At 43.9% G+C, this 26,922-nt stretch overlaps 1 protein-coding gene across 3 annotated transcripts; it reads right to left on the reverse strand.

The window, feature by feature from the left end:
- Positions 1-204: 204 nt before the first annotated feature.
- LOC309639202 (uncharacterized protein) lies at positions 205-25,370 on the reverse strand. Of its 3 annotated transcripts, XM_082416246.1 has the most exons (6): positions 11,627-25,370; positions 9,079-9,157; positions 3,859-3,968; positions 3,066-3,154; positions 2,797-2,902; positions 205-1,544 (listed from the first exon to the last, which is right to left on the reverse strand). In XM_082416246.1, exons 1-5 carry the CDS (start codon positions 11,671-11,673, stop codon positions 2,820-2,822), a joined length of 408 nt encoding a protein of 135 aa, XP_082272372.1. In that variant the 5' UTR covers positions 11,674-25,370; the 3' UTR covers positions 205-1,544; positions 2,797-2,819. The 3 variants fall into 3 exon arrangements, 2 of the variants coding, with proteins under 2 accessions (XP_082272372.1, XP_082272371.1); XM_082416245.1 differs by lacking the exon at positions 2,797-2,902; XR_014251508.1 differs by lacking the exons at positions 205-1,544; positions 3,859-3,968 and having other exon boundaries at positions 1,721-3,154.
- Between the last annotated feature and the right edge of the window lie 1,552 nt (positions 25,371-26,922).

Consider the following 26,922-nt stretch of genomic DNA (forward strand, 5'->3'; position numbering starts at 1 on the left):
AATGGGTAACAAAGAAAAGGTTGTGCTCCTACCTTCCTCTGCTGTAAAGAGAGAGGAGCAGACCCTGGACCAGCATCCTAGTAATAGGGGACAGGACCTGCCTGTGTGGGTTGCCCACTGAGACCCTCCCATATTCTAGAGAATAGCACTGCCCAAAGCTGGTTCACATAAGCAGTGGTGCTGACACTATAGGATTCTTTGTCCTTTTCAGAAGTCCACCACCCCTTTAGTGCCTGTCTTCCTGGCCTTCAGGGACGCTCAGTGATATCAGGTCCTAAAGGAAAGAGGGTCTTCTCCATCTGATCCAAATTCCTCCTTTTAGTGTGATCATCCAATGCTCAGCCTGCAGGGAGCTCTCAGAGAGGCATTTGGACATTCAAAGACCTGTGTAATCCCACAGATAGGTGTCATTTCAGATGGCTGCTCTGCATTGACCTTTGGGAGCTTTGGGCAAATTATTGCATCTCTCTCAGCTTATTTCCTCATCTGCAAGATGATTGTCAGAATGACTAACTTTTCAGGTAGTTTGAATGACTGGGATCACACATATAAAGCTCTTAGATCAATGCCTATGTGCAAAAAATTACATCTTACTTTACATCATTTACAAAATAAAGCCCAGATGGATGAAAAACTTAATACTTTTTAAAAATAGAAGAAAATATTGGAAAATGTGTTTATGATGTTGAGGATGAGGAAAGTCTACTTTAAAATTGGATACAAAAGCAAGTCATTAAAGAACAGGGTGATACAAATGAACTAAATCAAAATTAAGCACACTTACAAGACATAAAGCAAACAATGGATGGGAGAAAATATTGTCACCAAGTATAACACAAAATATGTTTTTAAAAGATCTGCAAAAATAAGTAAGAAAAAGATATGTATCCATTCATATGTCAACGGGCACTTAGGTTGCTTCCATATCTTGGCTATTGTAAATAATGTTGCTATGAACATTGGAGCACATTTATCTTCTCAAATTAGTGTTTTCATTTTCTTCAGATAATACTCAGGAGTGGAATTGCTGGATCATAAGGTAGCTCTATCTTTAATTTTTTGAGGAACCTCCATACTGTTTTCCACAGTGGTTTCACCAGTTTACATTCCCATCAACAGTGTTTTATTGTTACCTTTTCTCCACATCCTTGTCAACATTTGTTATTTGTTGTCTTTTTGATAATAGCATTCTGACAGGTGTGAAGTGATATCTTATTGTGGTTTTTGATTTGCATTTCCCTGATGATTAACAACGTTGAGATCTTTTCATGTGCCTATTGGCCATTTGAATGTCTTCTTTAGAAAAATGCCTATTCAGGTCCTCTGACCATTTTTTAATCAGGTTGTTTGTTTTCTTTGATATTGAGTTGTATGAGTTCTTTATATATTTTGGATATTAACTCCTTATTAGACATATTGTTTGCAAATATCTTCTCCCATTTGGCAGGTTGCCTTTTCATTTTCTTGATGGTTTCCTTTGCTGTGTAAAAGCTTTTTAGTTTGATTAGGTTTCATTTGTATATTTTTGCTTTTGTTGCCATTGCCTGAGGAGACAGATCCATAAAAATATTACTAAGACCAATGTCAAAGGGTGTACTGTATTTTCTTCTAGGAGTCTTTATGATTTCAGGTCTTACATTTAAGTCTTTAATCCATTTTGAGTTTATCTGAATGGATAAAGAAGATGTGAGATATATATATATTATATATATATTATATATATATATATATATATATATATATATATATATATACACACACACACACACAATGGAATATTACTCGTCCATAAAAAAGAATGAAACCTTGCCATTTGCAACAACATAGATGGACCTGGAGGGTATTATGCTTAGCGAAATAAGTTGGACAGAGAAAGACAAATGTTTTCACTTACATGTGGACTCTAGAAAACAAAACAAACAAATATAACAAAACAGAAACAAGCTCACAGATGCAGAGAACAAACCAGTGGTTACCACAAGGGAGAGGGGTAGAGGAGGGGCAAAACAGATGAAGGGGATTAAGAGGTAGAAACTAACAGTTATAAAATAAATAAGTCATACAGGGATGTAATATACTACACAGGGACTATAGTCAACATTTTATAATAAGTTTGTACAGTTATAATCTATAAAAATATCAAATCACTATGTTTTACACCTGAAGCTAACATAATATTAAAAGTAAAGTATACTAAAATAAATAAATAAGCAAATAAATAAGAAAAAGAAACCTAACTCAATAAAACAATAGGCAACAAACACAACGGGTAATCCACAAAAGACACAATACAAACAGCCAATAAATATATACAGTGGCTCCACTTCACTAGGAAGAAGGAAAATTCTAATTAAAACACCAACAAAATTCTGTCACCTTTTTACATCTTAGATTGGCAAAATTAAAGTTCGGTAATATAAAAGGAAGATGAGGTGGTATGAAAGCACATAATTTGTACACAATTGAAGGAAGTGTAAGTTTGCATAACCACTTTGGGAGAGCAAAATGACAACCCTTGAGAAAATATTAAGATGTATACATACGATAAGACATCTACAAGGACGTTTAGTACAGCACTGTCTACAGTAAGGGGAAATGTTAAACAACGGCTAAGTTAAATGTGATCACCCCATAATATGGAATAGTATGAAGCTGTTAAAATAAATATGGTACACCTCTATGTTCTGGAATGAAATAATCTCTAAGACACACGTTGAGTGAAAAAGACATATAGGTATATACCATTTATACTAGATTAGATATATGATAGCTAGATAGATGATAGATGATACTTACATATACTCTATGATTTTCCACAATCACATATATGTACGTAGATGCCTTCTTAAAAATCTTAGCAGGCTGCATACCAAACTTAAAACTGATAAATGCTGGGGAGGAGCTAGGAATGAGAGCAGTCACATGGAAATAATTTTCACTGTAATGTTTTAATTTTTACAAGATCAGACTTCAAAGTCTGATCTAAAGGATACATAATGATAACAGCTAATGTTAATCGGGAGATTATCAGATGCCAGACCTTGTTCTAAGTGGTTTCTACGTACGTTTTCCCTTCTTGTATGTTTCTATATTTTCTATGTTTTCACTTTCATCTTCAGGACAACACGATGAGGAAGCACTGTTCTCATCCTTCCTGTAAGTAAAGACACTGTAGCAATAGGAAGATTAAGTATTGCCTACAGCTCCCACTCCAAAGTAGTTGTACAGCTGGAATTTGCAAACCTACAGCCAATCTGGTTAGTAGCCATGCTCTGCATGCCCTATGGCTCCTTCTTGGCTCAGGGCAGAACATCTGTGGCAGCAACCACCTGGGCCCAGGTAGTGGGCAACCCTTCCCAGCTGAGGGCCTAACTCTCCCCAAAGAAGACCCGGTCTGCCTTCTCACAGCCCAGACACATCATACTGAGAGGATGGCTTGCTAAGGGGCGGACCTTGAAGGGTAAGAAAAAATGGGGAGCCAGTACAGGCATATGGAGTGGGAGATCACACCATATTCAATCCTCCTAAATTGGACATGAATTATTCAAAGAAATTAAAGAAGAAGAAGAAGAAGAAAACCACTCTTGCAGTAAATTGATTCTTTTTTTTTTTTTTACATCTTTATTGGAGTATAATTGCTTTACAATGGTGTGTTAGTTTCTGCTTTGAGGGGGAAGGGTAAGCTGGGACAAAGTGAGAGAGTGGCATGGACATATATACACTACCAAATGTAAAACCGATAGCTGGTAAATTGACTCTTATCTGATGATGAGCAAGGGGCAAAATGAGGCATTTGGCACAAGGCAAGAGCAATAAGTGAAACAATTCATTTGAAACAAATCCAACCCTGACTCCAACCTCGGGCCACCAAGTGCCAGGAACTTCACCAGACTGCTGCCCACATGCCAGCCAGAGACGGTTCCCCAAACAAAGTTTGCTAATGAGGGTCTTCTCCCAGGAGCGAACCTCTGCAAAAGTGAGAAGAAGGAGGTAGAATACATGCAATTTAACAGCCACCAAGAACTGGTCGAATCAAATACACCCCACACTCAAAGCTTCCATGACTTGAAACCCCCCAATAGACCCCACAATGGTGGAGGCCATTGCCCCCAAAATCTCCATGGAGGTGTACCCAGCTAGGGAACCAGAGGAAGGCCCTGGGCCATTCCTTAGAGAAATCTCGGGACAAGTGGTTTTCAGAACCCCTGCATCGGAGTACTAATGGGTAGCACTTATTGGGTGCTTGCTTAGTGCCATAAGCTCTGCATGTATTACCTAACTTAACTCTCACAGTAATATATAACTATTCATATTACCCCCATCTCACAGATGAAGAAACTGAGGTATCGAGTGGTTGCCCAAGGTTGTGTCAATGTGTAGGTGCCAGAGGAGGGACTTGAACACAGGGACCCTGACACTAGAGTCTGTTATGCTCTAATCATGCAGGATAGTATTAAGGCAGAAATTCTCAGGGTAGAACCAGGGAATCTGTATTTTAAGAAGCCGCTCAGGTGATTCTTATGCACCCAAAGTTGGAACTTTAGAATAGCATGTGCCTCAGATAAACGGGTTGCTTCTTTGGGGCTGACTCTGTAATCTAGCTCATCTCACTATGTAGACTGCTTTCCTTCAAGGATCAGTGTTTTCACCTCTTGACATGTCCACTGCCCCAACCCCCATCCCAGACCCCTTAGCACAGTTCCAGGCGTAAAATTCAGTGAATACATTTTAGTCCAGGGAGATGGCTCTGGACCCAGGGTCCAGAAGCTGAAGCTCACACTTCAGTTGTTATGAAATTTGCCTGGGCAGGTCCCTGCAGCTGGTTTAGCCTCCACAGTCTCATCTATTCAATGGAGATAATGTCAGAAGTGGATTTTAAGGATAATATTTTTTAATTATCTCTTTTATTGGGTGTTTATTCTGTGATGGGCACTATGCCAGGACCTGTGCCATGCATTGACTCATTCTCAGGAAACTTCAAGGAAAGTACTGTTAAAAGGGACAGGATTTCAGAGACACTGGATTGATGGCTAAGCCTGCACAGCCAATAATGACGGAAAAAGCTTTCTTACTCAGGTCCCTTTGATTTCACATCACACACTCTTTCCCACACACCACCCAGTGTGGTCAGCCTTTTCTCAATCCCATGGATATAATGAGAACCAAATGAGATCATAGATATATCAGTAGGGTGGGCTGGGCTATGCTCTGATTTAAAAACAGCTCCAAATCTCAGAGGCTTAAAATAGCAAACGTTTACTTCTTGCTCTGGCCACACATCCATCAGGAGTCATCAGGATGTTTCTGTGTACCGTAATCACTCAGGGACCAAGACGGACCAGCCACCATGCTGAGTGTTGCTCAAGGGAAGCAGGGTCAAATTGTGCAAGCACATTGAAAACTTCTGCTCAGTTAATAAGGTGTACATCTCATCTACTCATATTCCATTAACCAAAGCAAGTCTTGACCAGGCCCAACATCAGTGGGGTAGGAAAACATGGCAAGGGCAAAGAAGAAACAATAACTGTGAACAAATAATCTACATAGACCATGGATGTAAAGCATGCTTTGGAAGGTACTCAAGTGAAACAGCATGAAGAATGTTTTCTCCCATAGCAGCATGGTGGCGGCCCCCTGGCTCCAAGCTGAGCCTCCACATCTGTAAACCCATGGATAGCTCCTCTGTTATCAGTAATCTAATTATGACTCTTGTTTCTGCTCAATTATTAAAGACAAGGCAGTGAAGAGCCCTGGAAGAGGAGGAAAATCTGTTTTGTAGCAATGACAAACCATATTTCATATGCATAAAGGAGAGAAATAAAAGAGCATTGCTTTTACTCTTATAATTGCAATTTCCTGCTCGTTTCCTTTTCAAATTAGTGGATGTAATTGTTTGGTAATAAAATATCAGCATAATATATTAGAGGCAGAGAACAGACGGGCTTAAGGGACAGTTGCCAAGAACAGAAGGGAGAGAGAAGAGTCAACAGAATCAGAGTGTACAAACCTTGTGGGTCTTTCACAAAATGCGTACTAGACTGTGTCCCAGCCCTCTCCATGCTCTTCCTCCGTGGCTCTTAACTGAGGCAAATGAATGGTCCAGATAAATCAGTATTCTCCAGCTACCTTAAAATTCGAGTCAGTACCAAGTTCAGACCAGAAAGAGAGAGAGAGAGAGACAGAGAGAGAGAGAGAGAGAGTGGGAGGGAAAGCAGGAGTGAGAGTTCAGCAGTGACAGAGCGACTGTGGGGCAGTCCAGCTTTGGGAACACACTTGGATTTCACACCAGTTCCACCACCAACTGGCTGTGGCGCCTTGGGAAGATTATTAACCTCTCTGAGTCTCCATTCATTCATTGGTAAAGAAGGAGGGAAAAATATCCTGTCTTAAAAGGTAGGCGCTCCACAAAGAGTAGCTATTCATATTATTAGAAAATTAGAGCAAGTGGTTTACAACCCTGCAGAGAGGGGAGTGATGGACCACAAGTGTTACTTTTGGCAAATGTCCAAACTAGGGAAGATTTTTCTTTATTGTCTTCAATTCTACCATTAGCTTCCATTTTCTCCACTCTGGGGCACTTCTCCCTTGACTGCACCACTTTTTCAAGGCCTAACCCATGTCCCAGTGTTGCCCTCAGGTCAATGGTACCTGACATTTGCCATGGCATTAACCGGCCAACCAAGATGCTACCAGATAAAGAAACCCTGAAGGAGGCTGTCATGGAGGGATGAACGGCTGCTGGATGGGGTATGTGCTACCACCTCCCACATTACACTGTCGAAGCAGCCACTACCTTGCGTGCCTGCCCTAATTGAGTGTTTGGACCCCATAGGCGAGCCCTAAATTGGGAGCCATGGGAAGTTAGAAATTAAATAACCTCAGAAACGTCCAGACTGCCTAAGGGAGGAGGGGAAGCCAAGTCCACCCGTGTGGAGGTTCTGAGCTCTGCTGCTCTCCGATGTGGGCACACCAGGAAGTCACTTGGTGGCATGAGTTCAGAGACCTGGAGGCCCTCCAGCTGCTGACCCAGGACTCCCAACCTTCAGCAGTAGCAATTTGGTTTTTTTATACAAACATTGGTGAGCAGATGCCCCTTGGAAAGTATCCTCCATTTACCCTGGAATTTTACTTGCTGATTCCACAGTTTGGGGAGAGTGCAAGCACCCTCCTGAGGAAGGTCGCAGGGAGGGGAAGTTGAAGGCTGGTGAAGAACTTCCTCATTCAGCCCTGACCATGTCCCCGGGGAGGTGAGCCATGCCAGAAAATAGGTCTGTGGGAAGCTTTCCCAGCAGGACCAGAAATCAAGAAAATGACCCTCCGTTCCAGGAATAGAAAGTTAGTATACTCATAAAGAGGAACCTTCTGGCAATAAAGAACTGAGGCTATGGGAAGCTGGGAGTTCTCTGACACTCTATCCCCAAAGCCACTTCAATTTAAAGTGCCCCTAGCAGAGAGTCTTATAACAAATACAGTCATTTTCCTCCAGAAGGAGAAAGTCTGTGTAGCAACTCCTCCAAGGGAGACACCAGGCCAAGGAGTAGAAGGTGGAGAGAAATGCCCAGAGAACAAAGGCTCTTGAAGAGCATCTCTGTTCTGTTGGTACCTCCCTGTAAGGCTTGACTTTGTCTTTCCCAGCACAACCTCTGGGGCCCCATCCCAGTCAGGGTCAAAGCCGGAGATGCCCTGCATCATGAGACCCCAGACGTTCCCAGTCAGGTTCTCACTAAATCAACCCACAAATACTTAGAGAAGACCTACTATGTGCCAGGAGATGCACTGGGTACTTATTAAGCACTGCCTAAAAATTCTGGAAGTGCTGGACTCTTCAGGTGTATGGAATGGTGAGTCAGAGACCCTGCCAAAGTCCTTGCCAGCATCAAATACAGTTAATACCTGTGCATTTGGGGATCCCGGAGGCCATGTCTGAGCACAGCCAGGAAGCCAGCCCTTGGTGAGGTGAAGTCCAAAGTGAGACACAGTCAGTTCCCATCTTCTGGTGTTTTCCTGGACTATGGTAGCAGGAAGGCATCTTTCCTACTGAATTGACCAGGTACTCACTGTCCTCACACTCAGATGTGTCATTACACTGTCCTCAGTAGTAAGTCTAGTTGGGAGGGGGGGCGGGGGGGTTATGTGACTCTCATCTCATAGCTACCTGAGAGACTTGACTGTATCTCACAATGCCTGGAATAGAGTCTTATAATATGGTGCATCGTGTCTATATGTACTGAAGGAATTGGGTGTCTAAATGTTTCTGCAAAGCGACTGTTGTTGACCCAAGTTTATCCCTTCTCCCGTGTGCCGAGTTTCTCAGGAGGTTTCTAGAACTGGTCAAGAACACATGTAGGTTAAAAGAACAAGGTTTCCATGCATATGATGCTTAATATAAGTGTGTATTTCATCATTTTCAGTGCTTCTCTGCAGGAGCTGCCCGGACCTGGATGCATTTTCTCAGCCAGTCATTCCCAGCCAGGAGAACCCTTGAAGTTTGGCTCATCACCTCAGAGTGCTTAGATCTTGAATTTCAAGTAGAAAAGCAGTAAGATTCCAATAAGGCTAAAATTGAATGCTCTGAAAAAACACACAGCTATGACTCTACCCTGTGTCCCCATTTCCTCCACCCACCCAAACCCTAACCTGAACCACAGTGCTAATCGTCTGTACTGTGCAATTGAGACTTCAGGCTACTTGATTGTAACGTCTCTTTTCTTGCTTTTTAACCTTTTTCTCATTTTGTTTTGGCCCCTCATCTAGACTGTAAGGCCCTTGGAGGGGCAAGGATGTGCAACAAGATAGAACAGGATACTTCCTGCTTCATTTTTCAACCCTACCCCTTTATGCAGAATTTACAAAGGAAGAGAAATCGAACATGGTTTTGCAACTTTTGTACCCCTCAGCTCAGTCAAGGATTTAGAGTGGAAAAGGCTATGTTCTCTCCCCAGACCTAACAGAGGGTTCTCCAACAAGGCCAAGTGCAGGAATTTGAAACTATTTCTGCACTTAAAAGACACAGAGGGCTGCCACCTGACTCACACCTGAGAAGATTAAGGGGACTAGAGTCAGGAGTCTGACACCCACCTGGAAATCTGCTGGGTGAGGGCAGAGCTGACCAACGACTCCAGTGGTGAAGGCTGCTTCTCCGTGATTGGCCTTCTCTCTGAGAAGAGGGCAAGATATGCATGAGTGTTTTTCGTGGGCCAGATGTGGGCCAGGTGGAGAGAGGCTACCTAGGGCCTTTTTGCATCCTAGCTAATGGAACTGCCTAGAGGAAACAGGGTCCTCAGTAGAAAGAGATTCAAAGTGTACCACTGGATGTCCATGGCAAAAGAAGATGTCACAGTGTCCAACTGAATTAGACAGGGGTCACACACAGGTCAGGGAAACTTCAGAACAAAGGGACCCAGCAGGGAACCTCTGAAGATCACAAGAAAGTGCCCTCAAGAGGAAGAATCAGTTCTGTCCATTGGCCAATACCAGAGACCATGATGTCCCCAGCCAAGCCGATACTGTCCGATCCACTCACCACTCCCTCCCATACCTCCAACCTCGTGAGATTCATTACAGGGCCTCGTGACCAAGTCAGGAAGGATATGAGTAAGGAACCAGGGAACAGCAGACAGCCAAAGAACTGCGCCTCGTGCCCCACCCAGGCTTCCAGCCCGAAGCAGTTCAAATCAGAGAAGGGAAGTATAGGCAATTCCAAGTTTGGTTCAGAGTTTTGATCATCACATGAGACTATGTATACTATTTATTGGTTCCAGCCTGTGTTTATGGCCTACAACAATAGCATCTAAAAATGAGCAGAAAAGCCATGAGAACTGCCACAGTTCTCATTGAGCATTGGGAAAATTACTCTCCCTAAGGAAGTTTAAAACAATGTCAGAAAACAAAAATAAAACCACATGTTGATGATGTCTAAATCATTTATATTCAAAATGCCATGGAACAATGTCAATGTTTCAAAGTTCTGGACAAAAGTCCAACTTTTTAAAATAAAAAACATGGCCCCCAAAGTAAGGGAAGTTAGGCACCAAAGAAAGAATTTGATAATAAAAAGTCAGAAAATAATCATGAGGGCCCACCCCAAGCTTCCAATCCATTCCAATCCACATTCCAGGAGACCACAACACCTGCCCTGTGGATGGTCACAGAAGGATGGCACATATAGCAAATGAGACCAAAATCTGTGTGGGTCATTTAAGGAGATAAACAATAAGCCAGGGTGTGGGTTGGCTGGGAAAGCTAATAAACGCCAAACAATGACAACAAAAAAATCCTCTAGTTTAAACATATTTTTAAAATTATAAAATCCAGCTCTGTTCCTTAATTCAACTGAATCTTTTTGACACCAACAACTTGCTAAGGCTTCAAAGGGCTGCTGAAAAGTAATGAACACAGTATCTCTAAGTACCAGGGCCTCCTGGGAAGGTATCTGAGTACCAGGCTCCCCTTAACGACATGGTTCTTCTGAAAAGTCAGGGACCACGAGAGACGGTGCCAACTCTCAGGAGTTATGACATGTCCAGGAAGAGTACAGGGTACAGATGTTTGTATCCTGGTCCCTCACCATTCAAATTGCCCCCATAGCAGCCTCACTCTGGTAATGGGGTTCTTATTGTCCAAAATCCAAGGAGGTTGTTTGGAAATGGAAAGGAATGCTCATCATCCATCATCAGAAACCTCTTTTTATCCACCAGGGTCTGGAAAAGGGGGAAAGTGGATTACAACAAGGAGTGTGTTGAGGAAAGCAGGAGGTTGAAGCCTGGTAGTTGCCCCCTCACTAGCTCCCCAAAACCGCCGATGTGGGCATCCATACAGCTGTTCTCTCATGCCAGACCCTTCCTACAGATGTTGCCCCACCATCTGCCACAGGGTCCCTCCAGGATCACTGCTTTCAGCACCCCAGACAGTCCTCTCAGCTCTCTTATTTGCATCTTAGTTTTACATTCCAAGAATCTCAGCTTGCTTGAGAATGAAAGGCTTGTATAAAGAATTTTTTCTGACAAAATCATCCTGTGTCAACTTGTGACAGGGGAGGAAATCTCCTTCAAAGACCAAACCAAGCATCCAACCTAGGAAGCAGGCTGTCAAAATTCTCTGCTAGTTCATCTGCTTCAAGGCCACCACCAACAACAGCAGAGCTGACCAGTATTAAATAGTTATTTTTAAGTTTTCTTTTTACCATTTTCAACATTATAAAGACCCAAACTAAAGTCACAGTTAATACAGTAGTCTCTCCTTACACTTAGCATTAGTTTCAAAGGAGAGTTTCTTTTATAATCCTTCCTCAGATACCAAATCCTCCTCACCCCCACCTAACATGTGCTTCACACACAAGAGGAGATGAGTCAGATGCTCAGGGGATTTGTATGGTAAGTCACTAAAACTCAATTTCCCTGATACTCACATGGAAGGAAAAGAAGAAGAAAAGGCAAATGAACAAAAGGAAAAATGAAAGTCTGTTTAACCTAGGAACTTGAAAGAGAAATGCAATCAACCGGCTCTGAAGTTGAGGGAATCAGGAGCTCTACAACCAAATGCAAATAGGCCCTGGGTGGAAAAATTGTGTGGGAGGTGATGGAAAAGTGGAGAGAGGAAGGAAGATGGAGATTTCTTTGGTACTTACCTGTATGGCATCGACTTCAAGTCATCTTTAAGTGGAACTGACAGCATTACAAACACAATAAGCACTTCTAGACAAACTGGAATAGCAATCACTTCAGGAGCTGGGAAGCATTCACAATTTTGCTGTTGTCAACGCTTTCAGTGGCTTTAATTTTCAATGGTAAGCACAGCTTCTATACAGTGTTGTCAAAACCGCAATGAAGTCATGTCATGGAATATTAAAGGGCCAGCCCGTGGAATGCCAACACAGAGATTTGAATTTCATGCTCACTCCTAAACATCAAGACAAATATGTCTAATTTCATAAAAACCTGGACAGCCCCAGGGAGGCTGACAATCATATCTATTGTTACCCAAGTTTGCTAGAATAAAACCTGGCCTTCCTGGCTGTGTGGGGCCAGAAGGGAGGAGGAAGGAGAGGAGAGAACAGAGGATTACCAAAAATAAGCAGTAAAAACTGGCCGACATTGTATGGATTTTGTCGACTGGGAGCAGAGCTCTGATTGCCTCCCAGTTGCTACCTAACTTGACCACTTTGGACTCAACCCTCCTAAGTGGTACTGAGAATTCTCTCAAAAGGAATTCTTTGAGCCTAGCAAAGTGGTATACTTCACCTCCAAAGAAACATGTACTGGACATTTCCTACCATATGTCAGCCTGTCTTAAACACAATAGGCAATGCTCGGAGTTGTGAGAGTGACCAAACTAGTTGGGCTATAATGGAGATGGATTTTAGGAACCAGTGGGAGCTTAAGTTTGAGAGGTGGATGGGGACAAAGGTGGGAAACATCTCCACTGGAGACTTTTCAGCAAGTATTAACATGTTAAATGTGGTGTTCCAAGAAGATTAATTCTAAGATTCACAGAGCTCAATTTGCTCCAAAAGAAAGAGCAAAATGCAGGCAAGGACATGGTCCTTTTATGAAGAAGGAACATAAGGAAAATGGTTCATAGAATAGGCTCCTCCTACTCTTAACATTCACTTAAAAAGATAGGCCCTTTGTAATCCCTCCTCAGACATCTAACCCCCTGACCCTCGCTGCCACCCACACCCCAGATCCACCTCACATTTGGAAGAAAAGTACCAATTATACTAACAATACGAGGGTCAAATGTTGTTTTCAAACCTTCTTAATCCATTTTTGCATCATGGCATTTTAAGATTTATAGGTGTTTGCACAGCTCTTATCCTGTTAGATTCTCGTATTGATCCCATCAAGAATGTACCTAATGATACTAATTTGATAATCACCTTTTCCAACCCATTTTAAAGTTGCCAGACGTGATGCCCCGAGGATCTATGACTTGTCCAAGGGATTCGCTTAAGTTCCATCTTAGGAGTTCTGACTCCAAAACTAATCATTGTTTCATCTCATTTTCTCCTCAGACTTCAGGTGGGGTTCCTGTGTTTCCTTCCACAAAGCTCACATCCTGATCCAGTTAAGATGCCTGCAAACGAAACCCAGGATTTAAATAATACTTGTTCGTTTTATGAGGACATGGGTCTTGTTTCAGGCATGATGAGGAGGAAAGATCTGAGTGTCCATGGAGAATGGATGGAGTAATTCTTTCTTCCCACATTTCACAAGAGCACATTCCTCTCCAAAAGCTAGGAAAAAATAGGCATCATGAGTGATAGAATGAAGAAACAATGGGCAAAATGTAGGCAAAGAGGCAGAAAGTCATAGCACCTTTCTATAACCTCCTTCCTATGGTATTTATAGCCAGGACTAAATCATCTAGCCATTGATTAGTTTCATTTTGACCTCTTGTTAAGGGTAAGGACTGTGCATGCTTTTGCTATATTTTCTAAAGCAGTGGTTTCCAATTTTTGTAGTGCTCAGACACATATGAGATGGAAGACACTTGTCAAATACACAGATTCCTGGGACATTCAATGCCAGTGAGTCTCATCCAGCAGGTCTGGAACCATGTTTAATGAACATCTTTAGGAAATTAGGTGGTTAGGTCATGGAATGGATATTGGGAAACTTGCAGTAGGCATGAAATATGACTTGAAAGGAGCAGGAAGCAGATCTATGAGGGCCTTCTACTGCATGCCAAGGCATTTGGACTCCATCTTGAAAGCAGTAGCAATCCTAATAGGATTTTAAGCATGGATGAGACCATAATTATTTATTAGAAAGATTACTTTGGTTGCAAAGTAAAAATTGGATCAGGCAGGTAAAGCTGGAAACAAATAGAACAGTTAAGAATCAAACTCTACCTGAGTCCCTGAACTGGGTCAGCTCTGAAGGAAACAAAAAAATGGGCAGGTCCAAGAAGCAATCAGAAGATCAAGATCCTTGTTGATGGACAAGATGAAGGGATGGAGAAGGAGAAGTCAGGAACGACTTCTAGGTTTGTGCTTGGACAACTGGGTGGATAATGATGGATGTTTATTAAGTGCCAACTATGAGCTAGGCTCTATTCCAGTGTGGAGGCACAGCAGGATATGAAAAGTTGCTCAATTTGGAAGTGGTGGATCCAAGATTCAAATGCTAAAACCCACATCAACTGGGTCTAGAGTTCATGCTTCTAGATGGAGATGGAGATAGAGAAAGACAATGAGTGTGAGTTTAGGAGCTGAGTTAGGAAAGGAGGAGAGGAAGAACAGAGAGTGAAAGAGATGTAGAGAGTGGATAGAGAGAGAGGAGGAGACTACAGAGGAAGTGGAATCCTGGAAATCACAAGAGGAAAATATCTACCAAGATCCTGCAGGAAGAAGGACATTAATGCCATATGTTGCAGAAAGCAAGATAAGAACCAAAACAGTCCTTCAGGTTCAGCTACCTGGAGGCCATTGGAAAATTCACACTTAGGTCCATGAATTGGTATGGGGAGATGGCAGGGACTTAGGTGAAAGAAAAGTGATGAGAGAGGTGACAATCCTCACAGCAAAAGGTGATGTCAAGGAAGAGAAATGAATTATTCTCACACTGAGCTTATGAGGCAGCAAGGCCTTGAAGAGGCTGTTAAGGAGGAGTAGAGGAGGCAGTAAGGATATTTGAGGTGAGTGAGGCAGAAATGAGAGTGATGAGGGTCTGAAATGACAATCTTTAGGGATAAGAGGATATCATGGACCCACAAAGAGGTTGCTGGGAAATGCTGAGGACCTAGTGGGTTGTGGCTCCACCACTGGCCTGGTTGTGGTGGGGTTTTCTCCAGCTGCACCCCTCAGCTTGAGTCTAGCTGTATGGCTGGGTCCACAGCTGAGGATTTTCAGGAAGGTTTTGTGTGGATATACAGTTAGATGGGATAAGAATAAAGTAGATAGGTGTTTTGATCTGAATGAGTAAGTAAATAGTAAAGAAATGGGTGGCTGGATAGATGGATTACATTCTTGAATGTGACCCCCAGAGTACATGTCCCCATCCGACCATCATGAAGCAAGGAAGAAGGCAAAGCAGGAGTTCACAGCCCACATTCTCACAGGGAATCCAAGAATGAGTTATTGAAAAGTTGTGAAGAGCCTTTAGTGCGGGCAGCTGTGCCCTAGGAAAGCTCACCTCTACAGCCATGCCCTAGATCGCAGCGCAGGGCAGCCCACTGAGCCCAGGGTCTTAGGGAGAATCACGTGGCATGGGCAGGCTCTTCCCAAGTCCATTAAGTTGGGGAGCCATTATTTCTGGATGTAGCACTGGCACTGTGTCCTCATTCCCATTTTTCTCTCTCTCCACATATCCTAATTTCTTTCCTTCAACGTACAGGTCAAATCATGCCTCCTTAATGAAATTTCTCATGCCCCAAGGCCTGACACATATTTAGTGCTCAGTAAATAATAACGACCATTTTTTCACGATCATGATTAGTGTTGTTTCAATGGTATGTGATTTCTTATATCCCCAGCCAGCCTGTGGACTCCCCAGAGGCAATGAACACACCTTCTCATTTCAACATCCCCGCACCCCTGCTCCTGCCCGTGGCAGTTTGCCTGCAGTGGTAGATGACCTTCAGTTTACTCCCAACCCTGAGGGTGACCATGGTTGAAGTCACCTAACCAAACTGTCCAGAAGAAAAGGGTGAGGATAGAAACTCTGGGAGAGGAGACAACAGGGAGCTCCAGTACCTACGGCCAAAGCCTGTCCCTACGTTCAGAGAGAAGTGTTCGTCTTCTCTCTGAAGACAAATTCAGTGTATCACTGAGTGCCATCAGGAAATGGAAGGTACCCAAGCTGGGGTTTTGAAAAGAATTTGATGATGGGACTAGGGGCAGGTTTCAGGAAGCCAACAGTAGATGTCAAGGCGTCCAAAGATTCAAATAGCAGGGGCCTGAGGGACCAGGGGAGGGAGGAATTGACATTACCAGAACCCAGGGAGAGTTACAGTACTGGAAGAGGGCCCACGTGGCAGGAGCTGCAGGTGTAGAGAAACAGCTACAGCCAGAACTGTTTTCCCAAGTATAAGAGAGCAGGAGAGAAACACCCCGAATGCACTCTCCTTGTCACCTCCAGCATCCTGCTTGTGTCTCATCGCTGAACTCAACAGGAAGACAGACAGAGGCTGCATGGGAGCTTGGGGGAGGTAGTGTGCAGGGCTCAGCATCCAGGGCAGCGAGCAGGACAGTAAAGGGCAGAAAAAGGTGGAGTGTAATCATCACAATTAGCAAAGACCAAGAGCCAGATGAGGGAATGTGGACCACATATTCATCAAAGAGTTAATATTCTCTGAAAGGGCTGGACACCTGATTGACAGGAGGTAATGACTATCATTGACTAAGTGTTTGCTTAATAGTTGTTGAAGACACACTAGGAAAACCAAGCAGTGCCCATCCAGGCAGAGTAGGAGCAGTGCTAGCCTGATGTGGAATTTCATGACTCTGTGTCCAATAGCAAATTTAGGGATGATCATGAAACCTTCTTTTCCAGTCTTAGCCTCATATCCAGCAATCACTACCATGCAGCAATGGAATAAATAACTAAAAATAAACTGAAGCCTGGCCTGAGGAAGGGAAGCAGCCCTACCTTCACCAGGCCTGAGACAATGAAACATGAGCAAGTGGGTATCAGTCAGTAAAAAAGAAAAACCCCCTAGGAATTCCAGGGGAGAGAGGTCGTCACGCTGGGGTCACTGGTAGCATGATGTAGGCAGTGACCACAGAGGCCCTGATGGAACTGGGGAGAGACTCTGATGAAACTCACAGACCGGTGGTTATTTTCTTCCTGGAAGGGAAATCAGGCTGGGAAACAAGCAAAGATGCTCCGGGGATTAGCAGTGCAGCCCCTGCCAGGAGCAGGTGGTGGTTCAGCGGGCTGGAGAGACTAGAGCCCCATATCCCTTCCCCACAACAACTGTGAGTTTTATTAAGAGATGCTCAGATTCTATGAGAGTGGGGATTATGTGGAACTCATCTCACCATCCATTTGACTCTGCTGATTAAGTTTCTTTCTCTAAGAAATGAGTATTGAAATGAGTATTGGGAGGCTGGTGAGGGAGAAGTCAGTCCCTAAAAGCCTCATCCCTTGAGTAGCTGGGCCACAAGGACTCTAGGCAAAATTTTCAACTAGGTCACCCATAAAGGTGACATAAATGGGAGGGGAGATGAGAATAGTACCAGACCCTCTTACCTTTTTTAATTATTATTTTGTGATATAATTCATGAAAAAGTGCCCTGAAAAGGGAAATAAATATAAGGTATTATAAGAGCCAAGAAATGTAACTTCATATGCAAATGAGACATAAAACAAAATTTTCCTCTTTGGATCAAAATATACCTACACAGCCACACATGCAATTATGTATTACTAAGCATCAGAACTCTTCAATGGCAATTCTCATTTGACTCAGAGGAAAAACCAAAGCCTTACAATGGCCTACAAGCCCTCATGATGTGACCGCCATCATCCCTCTAAACTCATCTCCAGCTGCTCACACAATCTCACTCCAGCCACACTGAGCTCCGTGCTATTCCTCCAACATGCAACAGCCTAAAGCTTTAGCATAATATGCTGTTCCCTCCTCCTAGTTGCTCTTCCTCCAAATACGTGCTCACCTACTTCTTTTCAAAAATCATTTCAATGAAGCCTGTCTTGACCACTCTAATTAAAATTACCTTCACCCCAACCCTCTCAGTCTCTATATCCTTTCCCTTTATCTACTTTTCCCTCTTTTAATTCCACAACACATCACATTCAATCATACTATTTAGTTTCCTTATTTGTTATACTTATTGTTTGTTGTCTGTTTTCTTCACTACAATGAAAGCTCTGCAAGGACAATGATCCACACATTGTTCACAAATGCTTAGAACAGTGCCTGGAATATATAGACACTAAGTAGGCATTTGTTGAATGAATGAAGGAATGAATAAATGCTCTACCATGTGTCAGACCTTAACTATGAGTCTTTATTCCACTCTGCTTGTTCCTAGCATAATTCTTGTCACAAATTAATGCTTCATAAAGGGTAATTGATGATGTCATTTAGTCAACAAACATTTATTGAGAGCCTGTTTTACCTAAAACATGATGGGAGACACTAAGAAATATAAGATACCCAAGCTACTTTTACAAAGTTATTATGTAGCTAAGGATGTGTTCCCCAATACCCAGTTCTCCTCCCCTCCCAGACACCTGGAAAACTGTACTTTTCAACTGCCTTGAAGATGGGCAGTTGTGTGACTAATTGGCCAATGAAATTTGAGCAAGAATGATGTTGGCCACATTCAGGATGAGTAAGTGAAAAACATCCGCTACCCCTGGACAGTGACTAAAGTGGCCTTGTACCCCAAGATACAGTTACTAGCTGGAGGACACCCACTAAGTTTGGATCCTTAAACAAAACAAGAAAACTTTCTAGTGTTGAGCCACTGACATCTGGGAATCTTTTGTTCCTGCACAACCTAGCCCTTCCTGATTATCATGGGGTGCAGGGGGACTCCGAAATACAAGAATGATAAGAACTGAGTAAATAGCTTTCATGAAGCTGGATGTAACAAGTGGCCAGTAAGTGGTCCAGACGATCACTGAGGTGTCCATGAAGAGGCAGGAATGTTGGAGTGCTATTGGGTAGATTGAATGAAAGAACTGAGAGCATGGTAAGGATGAGTCATATTTAGATAAGAAGAAAAGAAAAAAAGAGAGAACGTTTTAGTTGGACAAATGGCTTGAAGGAAGGCATGATGATGATGATGATAACGGTGATGGCGGGGCGGGGGGGCGTGGGTCATTGATTGGAGTGTTCATGGAAAACAAAGACAGCTGAGGTAATAGGGACAGTCTGATCAACTCACTAATTAATAAGCGTGACTCACAGAAGTATCAGCATCAGGACAAGCCCAGCAAAGAGAAGAACATTTCCCCTCCCATCGCCCCCACGCACATTTCACAGGAGCAAATGTTACTTAAAATTCAATTTACCCTTTTTTGTTGATTTAGGATGGCTGTTTAATTAGTTTTTAGCATTGCATATTGTTTATGGTCATTGTTTCAATAGAAGTTAAAAGTGAGAACGTTTACTGCTCTTGATTTGTAGACAAAATAACTAACTGTTCCAGATTTCTCTCCTCTCCCCTTGCCACATTTCTGATTTAAAAGTGTCTCTGACCTAGTGAATTGCTTCTAAATCATATCACTGCGGTTTGCTGAACTTCTATTGCATGGAATTTCTCCCCTAAGACAACATCCCTACAGCTGAGAAAACACATCTTCTCTCAGTGTTTCAAGTGAAAGGATGTCTGATAACAAATGTAATAGGCCAAAAGAACATTTGTCCTCTGGAAATGGCATCATCCTCAATAAGGAAAATTCCACAGAAAGCTTACGCTAAGAATTTCACTTTGGAGTTCACTAAGTCTGGTCCCTGAGCAAACCTCAGACTTGCCCATGAACCAGACCAAACTTGCAGAGGGCTCCAGGCTGAGGCCATTTCTTTTCATTGTGGGTCTATAATTAATAAACAATGGGGATCAACCAGGACCTGTGCTGGGAACCAGGGAATGTGTAAGCAGAAGAGGGTCTGCCCCCACATTCCTCACAGCACTATTTGAGGACACATAATTAATTCTCATGGAAAGGAAGCTAACAGTGCCTTGAGAGCAGCCATTTTACTCAGGCTCCCTTCCTGCTGCCCCAGCATCACAGCCTGCTTGCCCAGGTGCTTTTGGTGGCCAAAAAGAGGAGCCATCTTAGAAAGAACTTCCTGAGAGAATTCAAAACACAGACAACTAATAGGAGTAAAGATTACCTGAAGTTCTAAAAATGAGACTGGGAGGAGACTGATACAAACATAGCACATGAAGAAATGGTCTATTTTAGGAATATTCCTATTCGTGGGAATTGCATAAGTGTTGGAGGGATGTACCCTTTGAAAAAGAGTTTTTTTCTCTCAAAGCCCACCAGGATTTCTGCCTTATTGAGCTTCCATTCTTCCAGTCATTTCTAACTTCTCCTCCTATACTGATATAGAACCTCTGCCCTGCGCACATGCACACACACACACACACACACACACACACACACACACACACACACACACACACACACAGCATGAAAGCATAGTTCAGCTCAGCGGTTAGGAGCTTGGATGCTGGAACCAGCCTCCCTGGGTTCAAACTTAGCGTTATGATTCTTTAGATTTGTGACCTTAGTCAAGTTACTCCAACTCCCTTTGCCGTGATGTTTTCATTTGTATAATAGGTTCAGTCATGGTGTTTACCACATAAAGCTCTTACAGGGATTGGATGGAGTGATGTGTGGAACATACTCAGAACAGTACCTAGCTTGAACCTGTGTCTTATGTTTCGGTTATGGTTCTTACTGTGTGCCTGTCAATTCAGTGGGTGGTTAGAAGAATCCCTGCAGTATGCTAGTGCTACGGACTACAGAGAGTATTTCATAGAGTCTCCGCCCTTGAGGTTGTGATAATCTGGTTGGGAGTACAAGACTAAGAGAGAGAGACTAACTAGAGAAGATTCTAGGGTGTGCTTGAGGGTCAGATCAGAGGCCGCAGCTCCTGGCCCTGAGTAGTTGGACTCCACACATGTGTTCAGCTCTGTCCTTCCTTCCTGTATGACTCCCTCCTTGCCTGAATGCAGTAGGGCAACCACGGAAGCAAAGTCCACATATATCAGGGTGTCATGATCTCCAGGGGAAACTTGATTTCACCACACATTTCCCTCCCACACTCCTCTGTCCCAAAGCCTGAGGCTTCCCGCTATGGCCTATAGTCCCAGCCAGGCGGAAAACGGGTTGAGAGGTGCTCCCTTATTAAAGTTCTTCGAGCTTGACTATTAAACAGTCAAGAAACACCTCTCAAGATAGCCTAACTTGCTAAGGCGTCTTTGGGCTTCCAATCTGCCACTGCTTCTCTCTAGAGGGAGGGCAACAGCCTGCACAACAGGTCCACTCCCCATCAGAGCCCAGGATGGAGGTGGGAAGAACCACCTGCCATTTTGTCTGCCATCCTTTATTAGAAACTCACAGCCTCTTCATCTTAGCCCAACAAGAACACGCTCTGTCTTTGTCTTCTTTCCACACATAATCTCTCACCCCAGGATACCACAGGGCATTGTGTAAAAATATGATAGTTCCTAAACATCTCAATAACACCATCCCACCCGTGCTCACATATACAACAACTCACAATTCCAGCTGATAACCAGATAACCAGATGCAGGAACAAGGTGGGGCTGAGGAAGGAGTCCTTCCTGAGTCATTGTCTCCCATTACAGGCTCACAATTCAGAGAAAGGAGGTATCAGAGGTGGTTGGGCAATCAAGAAATGCTTCCCAAAACCCAGAGGAGTTTAGAGATGCTTGAGAAGTGCTTCCAATTAACATGTAAGGCAACAGTTAGAAATGGCAAGAGGATCCCAGATGTGGGAATTGGCAAAGGCAAAGGTGCAAGAGAAATCAATGTGGCACCTGTAGAGGATGTAGTGCTACAATTATAATGACATGACATGCAAATCGGCCGGGGGTGGGGTACATACATACATATGTGTTTATATATATTAGAGGACATTTCATACTATAAAATGCATCTACACAAATTACCTCATTTGATTTTCACAACTGATCTGTTGGATTAGCAAGATATGATATGATTCTTCATGTCACAGGGAAGAAATTCAAGCAGAGAGCGAGAAGTAATTTGTTTAGTTCATAAGATTAGTAAATATGGAATTTGGATTTCAAGCCACAAGTTCTGATTCTAGGCTCAATGCATTTTCCAGATACCCTCTTCCCTCTCCTTTCTCTTCTTCTCCTCTCCCTCTTCTTCTTCCTCTTCCCCTTCCTCACCCTCTCCTGCTCCTCCTTCCTCATTTTCTTCTTCTTTTCCTCCTTTTTCCCCCTCCCCCTCCATCTTCCTTCTCCTCATCACTATGGTTACCTCCATCTTTATCTCCACCTCTATCCTTATCTCTATCTCCTTCTCCGTCTCCCTCTCCCTCTCCTTCTCTCTCTCCCTCTCTCTCTGGCAATCCTGTTTGTACAGAGGTTGGTCAGGCATCTAAGATAGGGCTCCTATGTGCTCTCTGAGCCTATACCTCCCTTCAGTCTCTCTCAGGAGGCCTGGGTCCCAATCACTCTAACTTTTCCCCATGTGCCATTTCCTTCCTGCTCAAGGGATGGAACATGCATGTACACATTCTCCTACCACTGGGGAGTAGAGTGTACCTGAGGCAGAGGTGGGTCCTTCGCAGAAGACCCATCTGCTGAGTCAGGGACATGATGTCCCAGGGTGAAGACAGGAAAAAGAAGAGAGAAAGGGGGGCCCTGGGAAATAACGGGCACGAGAAAGAGGAAGTGCCAGTATGGCAGCTGGGTCACCTGCATTCACGGATCTAAATGAACATAGAGGGCTGTAACAATAAATAAAAATAAACAGAAAAAGAACTGAATCCCTGAGGAGGAAAACGGCAGGCTGCATATGTAAATGTCACTGTCAGATAGTCATTCCTGGCCACTCACCTGGCCCAGGGACCAGACACAGCCCAAGGCTCAGAGAGCTTGGGCATGTGCTCAATGTAGAAAGAGCGAACCTGGTCTCTGAAGTCTCCCCTCGCGCAGTGATCTCTAGAATCTTCCATGGCTTGGAGGACTCCATAGGAATCCTAGATGCTGCCACAGACACCATGTCTCAGACATACAAACACACGCACACACACATCACGTATTCCATCCCACTCACCGACAGGACCCTGTGCTGGGAAACTCTCTTCACCCCAGACCCTCATCTCCTCCTCCACGATGTCCCACTTGGAAAGACTGACAATCTCATTCCAATACAGGTGACAATGCGTAAGAAAGGGACTTCCAAGTCTTTGTCCTGGGTCATATATGTATTGATGGAGAGCCATGCCTTAGGCCAAAGAAAAGGACAAAAGTGCTGCACAGGACACACACCTCATTTCCCTCCGGTCCCCAGGCACAGGGAAGTGGAAACTCTTAGAAGCTTTAGCCTTGGCTCAACCTCCATTCGGAGCACTAGGGGCAGGGACAGAGGGTCCTGGCCTCCTTGATTCCCACTCCAATTTGCACTTCAGAGAGCTCAGGGCCTGATGTGCTCTCCAGAGAGGCAAACCATTCCCAAAGAAATAAGAGCTCTCAATTCGTCCCACCCTCCCCTTCCCCCGCTGTGTCCACAAGTCCGTTCTCTACAACTGCATCTCTTTCCCTGCCCTGCAAATAGGTTCATCAGTACCATTTTTCTAGATTCCATATACACGCATTAATATACGATATTTATTTTTCTCTTTCTGACTTACTTCACTCTGTATGACAGACTCTAGGTTCATCCACATCACTACAAATGACCCAATTTCGTTCCTTTTTATGGCTGAGTAATATTCCATTATATATATGTACCACATCTTCTTTATCCATTCATTTGTCAATGGACATCTAGGTTGCTTCCATGTCCTGGTTATTATAAATAGTGCTTCAATGAACATTGGGGTACATTGACATATATACACTACCATGTGTGAAATAGATAGCTAGCGGGAAGCTGCTGTATAGCACAGGGAGCTCAGCTCAGTGCTCTGTGATGACCTAGAGGAGTGGGATGGGGGGGGTGGAGAGAGGCTCGAGAGGGAGGGGATATATGTATACATATAGCTGATTCACTTTGTTCTACAGCAGAACCTAACACATTGTAAATCAATTATACTCCAATAAAAAATACATTCAAAAATTTTTTAAAAAGGGAAGAAAGAAAGAATAAGAGCTCTGAGAGGCCTTGCTCATCTGTTCCAGGGTGGCAGGGCCTGGCTCCTGGGAGGCCCTGCCCCTGGAAGGGCCGAGACTTATCCTTTCTCACTCAGCTGCTCCTGGCACCCTCCCCAATCCCTACAAGTGGAATCCCTCAGAGCCCCTCTGAGAAGTCCACAGAACCCTATGGATTGGTTTCTCTCTCTGTCTTAGGAGAACAAGTCATTCCTCCATGATCTAAATTGCTTTGTGGTTTCACCCTGCTGTAACCTCTTTTGAGCATACAGAAATGCCCAAGTCTAGGCGTTTAAGAAACAAGACATTCTTCTTCTTCTCACATCCCTTCCCCCTTCCAGGCCCAAGCTTCTCCAAATGTGTTTCTTACCCCCAAACATCCCCTCCAAGCTTTTCCTCACTTTTCTCCTCTGTGCCTCTTGGAGAGTACTTGGTGCCTAGCAGTGGATGACTGGTTAGGACAGTGGGGCTGGTGTCTTTCTGGAAAGAGGGGTGGGAGGACAAGGGCCTCCCTCCAAAGGGAACCAGGGTAAGCAAAGGCACTGATGGCAGAAGTGAGTTTATTGTGAAAAGGACCCAGGGCCACTGGGCTCACTGGCGCCAAAGGGTTCAGGCGGGAAGGAGGCATCATGAGAGAATAGAAATTATCAAAACACATTGACCCTCAACTATTTAGACAAAACCTAGCCCTGTATGCTTTGCCTTGGAGCCCTCACCCCATGAGCATTCCATGGGGATGAGCTTAATGGCTGGAGCATTTGTAGTAAGAACCCCAACCCTTGTACCTGATCAAACACTGCTTTAAACTTTAAGCAGGGCCATTCTAGAACACGCTTCTCCTTAAGAGTTGTGTGTATATATGAGTCTTATCTGCAAAGAAACTATTAGCTCCTCTAGGACAAGGATCAGATCTCCCCTGGCATTGTTTTTCCTTCTCACCAACCCCTCCATCCCAGGGCAGCACTGGGTGTGCAGTAAGGAGGTCACATGCTGTAACTGTGGGAAAAGCCAGGCTCGGAGATGCAGGCTTGCAAGAAACCTGGGCTTTAACCCTGGACCTAATTATCCTGTGACTTTGGGAAAGTCACCTAAATTCTCTGAGCCTTTCCTTTCTCACCTATAAAGTGACACTTGAGCTACTTTACTTCTTTAATGGAAAATCAGCTTGAAAATGCTTTAAATTAAAATATACTATTCAAATCTTAGGTGCTACAGACTTGGCATTCACACATTCTATGCTCCATCTTTGACTGCTTGCAAGAGAACCCCAAATCCCATGGTATGACAAGAATTAACCATTTTGCTGTGATCTGAATTCCTTCAAGGGCCAATAAAGCTGAGGCATCTGTGTTCCTAGTGGGTGAGCCTAGCTGACTGCCCAGCATCCATCCTTCCCAAGTGCACCCCACACCTCTCTTTAGAAATCCGAAGGAGCAATGGCAGTTTCTATGTGTGTCACCTCTGTCTTCATAACGTGTCTTGAATTCCTCCACCTGCCCACCCTGGTCTAACTAATTGCCCTTGGGCTGTTGCAACACCCTCTTAACTAGTTGACTTACTTTTAATCTTCATCCCTGATGGTACAGTGGCTGGTATTCTTGAAAATCATAAGACAGATTCTGTCATCCCTTCATTCAAACTCTCCCATGTCTCCCCAGCCTTCCCACCACGTCCAGGACTGTCTGAGGGTACAGAGTGCTGTGGACAGCTCCTGGATGGTACTGAGTAAATATTGGTAGAATTAATAAATGATCTGTACTGCATTTGTAGAAAGAGGGAATTATACATGACTGTGTTTTTCATGTGTTTGAGATTCACAAAAGCCTCAGGATATAATCTCGCAGACGTCAAGACTTTCCCGTACTACAATAGCAAATAATCCATACATATTTAATTGTATGTGGAAGTGAAGTGAATGACACCTAAATCCACATTTCCAGACAATGCCCAGAATTGGTGTACAAATAAATCCAGGATTGTGCATTGAAGCATGAGGTTAGCACACATGCAACCCAAGAGAGGATGGGGTCATGGGACAGAGTGAGATGGTAGGGGTCCTGGACAGGCACAGAGAGCCCTCCTGGAGGTGGCTGGGCAGGACGGTGATCACTGCCCACAGGGGAGAGGAGCTACTCCGGGTGACTTGCTAAGAGAATTCTGTGGAGCATGTTAATTTCTGTGGGACTTCAGAGGCCCCATAACTCTTGGAGATTAATAAGAATCTGGGAAGTATCTGTCTTTGCCGGCTGCTTTCATTTGCGCAGTAATAAAGCTCGCCTTTCTTGTTTAATAAAAACAATGTGGAAACAAATGGTTCTGTGCACAGTGGAACTTTAGAGAAATGAATTCGGTGGAACAGAGGCAAGCATTTCATCACACTGCTGGCTCCCCAAATCCAAAACAGAAGCCATGTTTCCTCTCTCCCACCCACTCTTGCACACCTCACCCTACATTTTGGTGGTGCATCTGGACCACTCCCTGTTGAAAAGGGCTGGTGTTTCAGATGGAGAGGGACAGGCAAGTCCCCTGCTTCTGCTGGCCTGCACTTATTCCTCAAACAGAGGAAGCCAGGGCTTGGCTCCTGAGATCCCAGTGGCTGGAGGGAGGTGGGTGGAAGCCCAGTCCAAGGCTGGCAATAACTATGATGAGGAGGCACCAGCTCTCCTGCAAAGGGAAAAAAACAAACGTGCCTGTGAAGAGTGAAGAGTAACAGGCTGAGAAATGGTTTAGAGGTATCACTGGAAAATGGATCACTAATGGGTCCTGGGGAAAAGGTGGTTCACATCGCCCATTTGTTTGTACAACATGCGCTGGCAGATGACACAGGGAGGACAGACAGTCCCCATCCAACTGCCTCCACCAGTAACAAGCACCTGCTAAACAAGCCATCGCTCTGACCCCAACAGTGCTTCTGATGTCCCCAACCCCTAGTTTCTCAACTGAGGACACGATCTCCCAGCTTAAACGTACCATAAAAGCAACAGGCTTTGCTAGAAGGTTATGCTTCCTCTTTAAGGTCCTGTATGACCACGTGAAAAGTGGTACTAAGGCTGGAGAGTATCTAAATGATGCTTTATGATGAGGAGAAAGACTAGTGGACAGCCTCCCACTGTGGGAGAAACTGAAAA

Source organism: Balaenoptera physalus (assembly GCF_965194825.1).
Source record: "Balaenoptera physalus genome assembly, chromosome: 12".
Lineage (NCBI taxonomy): Eukaryota > Metazoa > Chordata > Mammalia > Artiodactyla > Balaenopteridae > Balaenoptera > Balaenoptera physalus.

Excerpts from the sequence above, each read along its gene's own strand:
- LOC309639202 (XM_082416245.1), bottom strand. The coding sequence starts at position 11,673 with ATGCTGTCAGTTCCACTTAAAGATGACTTGAAGTCGATGCCATACAG. Across the intron at positions 3,155-3,858 it reads CTGGCACTTGGTGGCCCGAG|GAAGGATGAGAACAGTGCTT; the intron begins GTTGGAGTCAGG and ends CTTTACTTACAG. Across the intron at positions 1,545-3,065 it reads AACATACAAGAAGGGAAAAC|GCAATGGCAACAAAAGCAAA; the intron begins GTACGTAGAAAC and ends CTGTCTCCTCAG.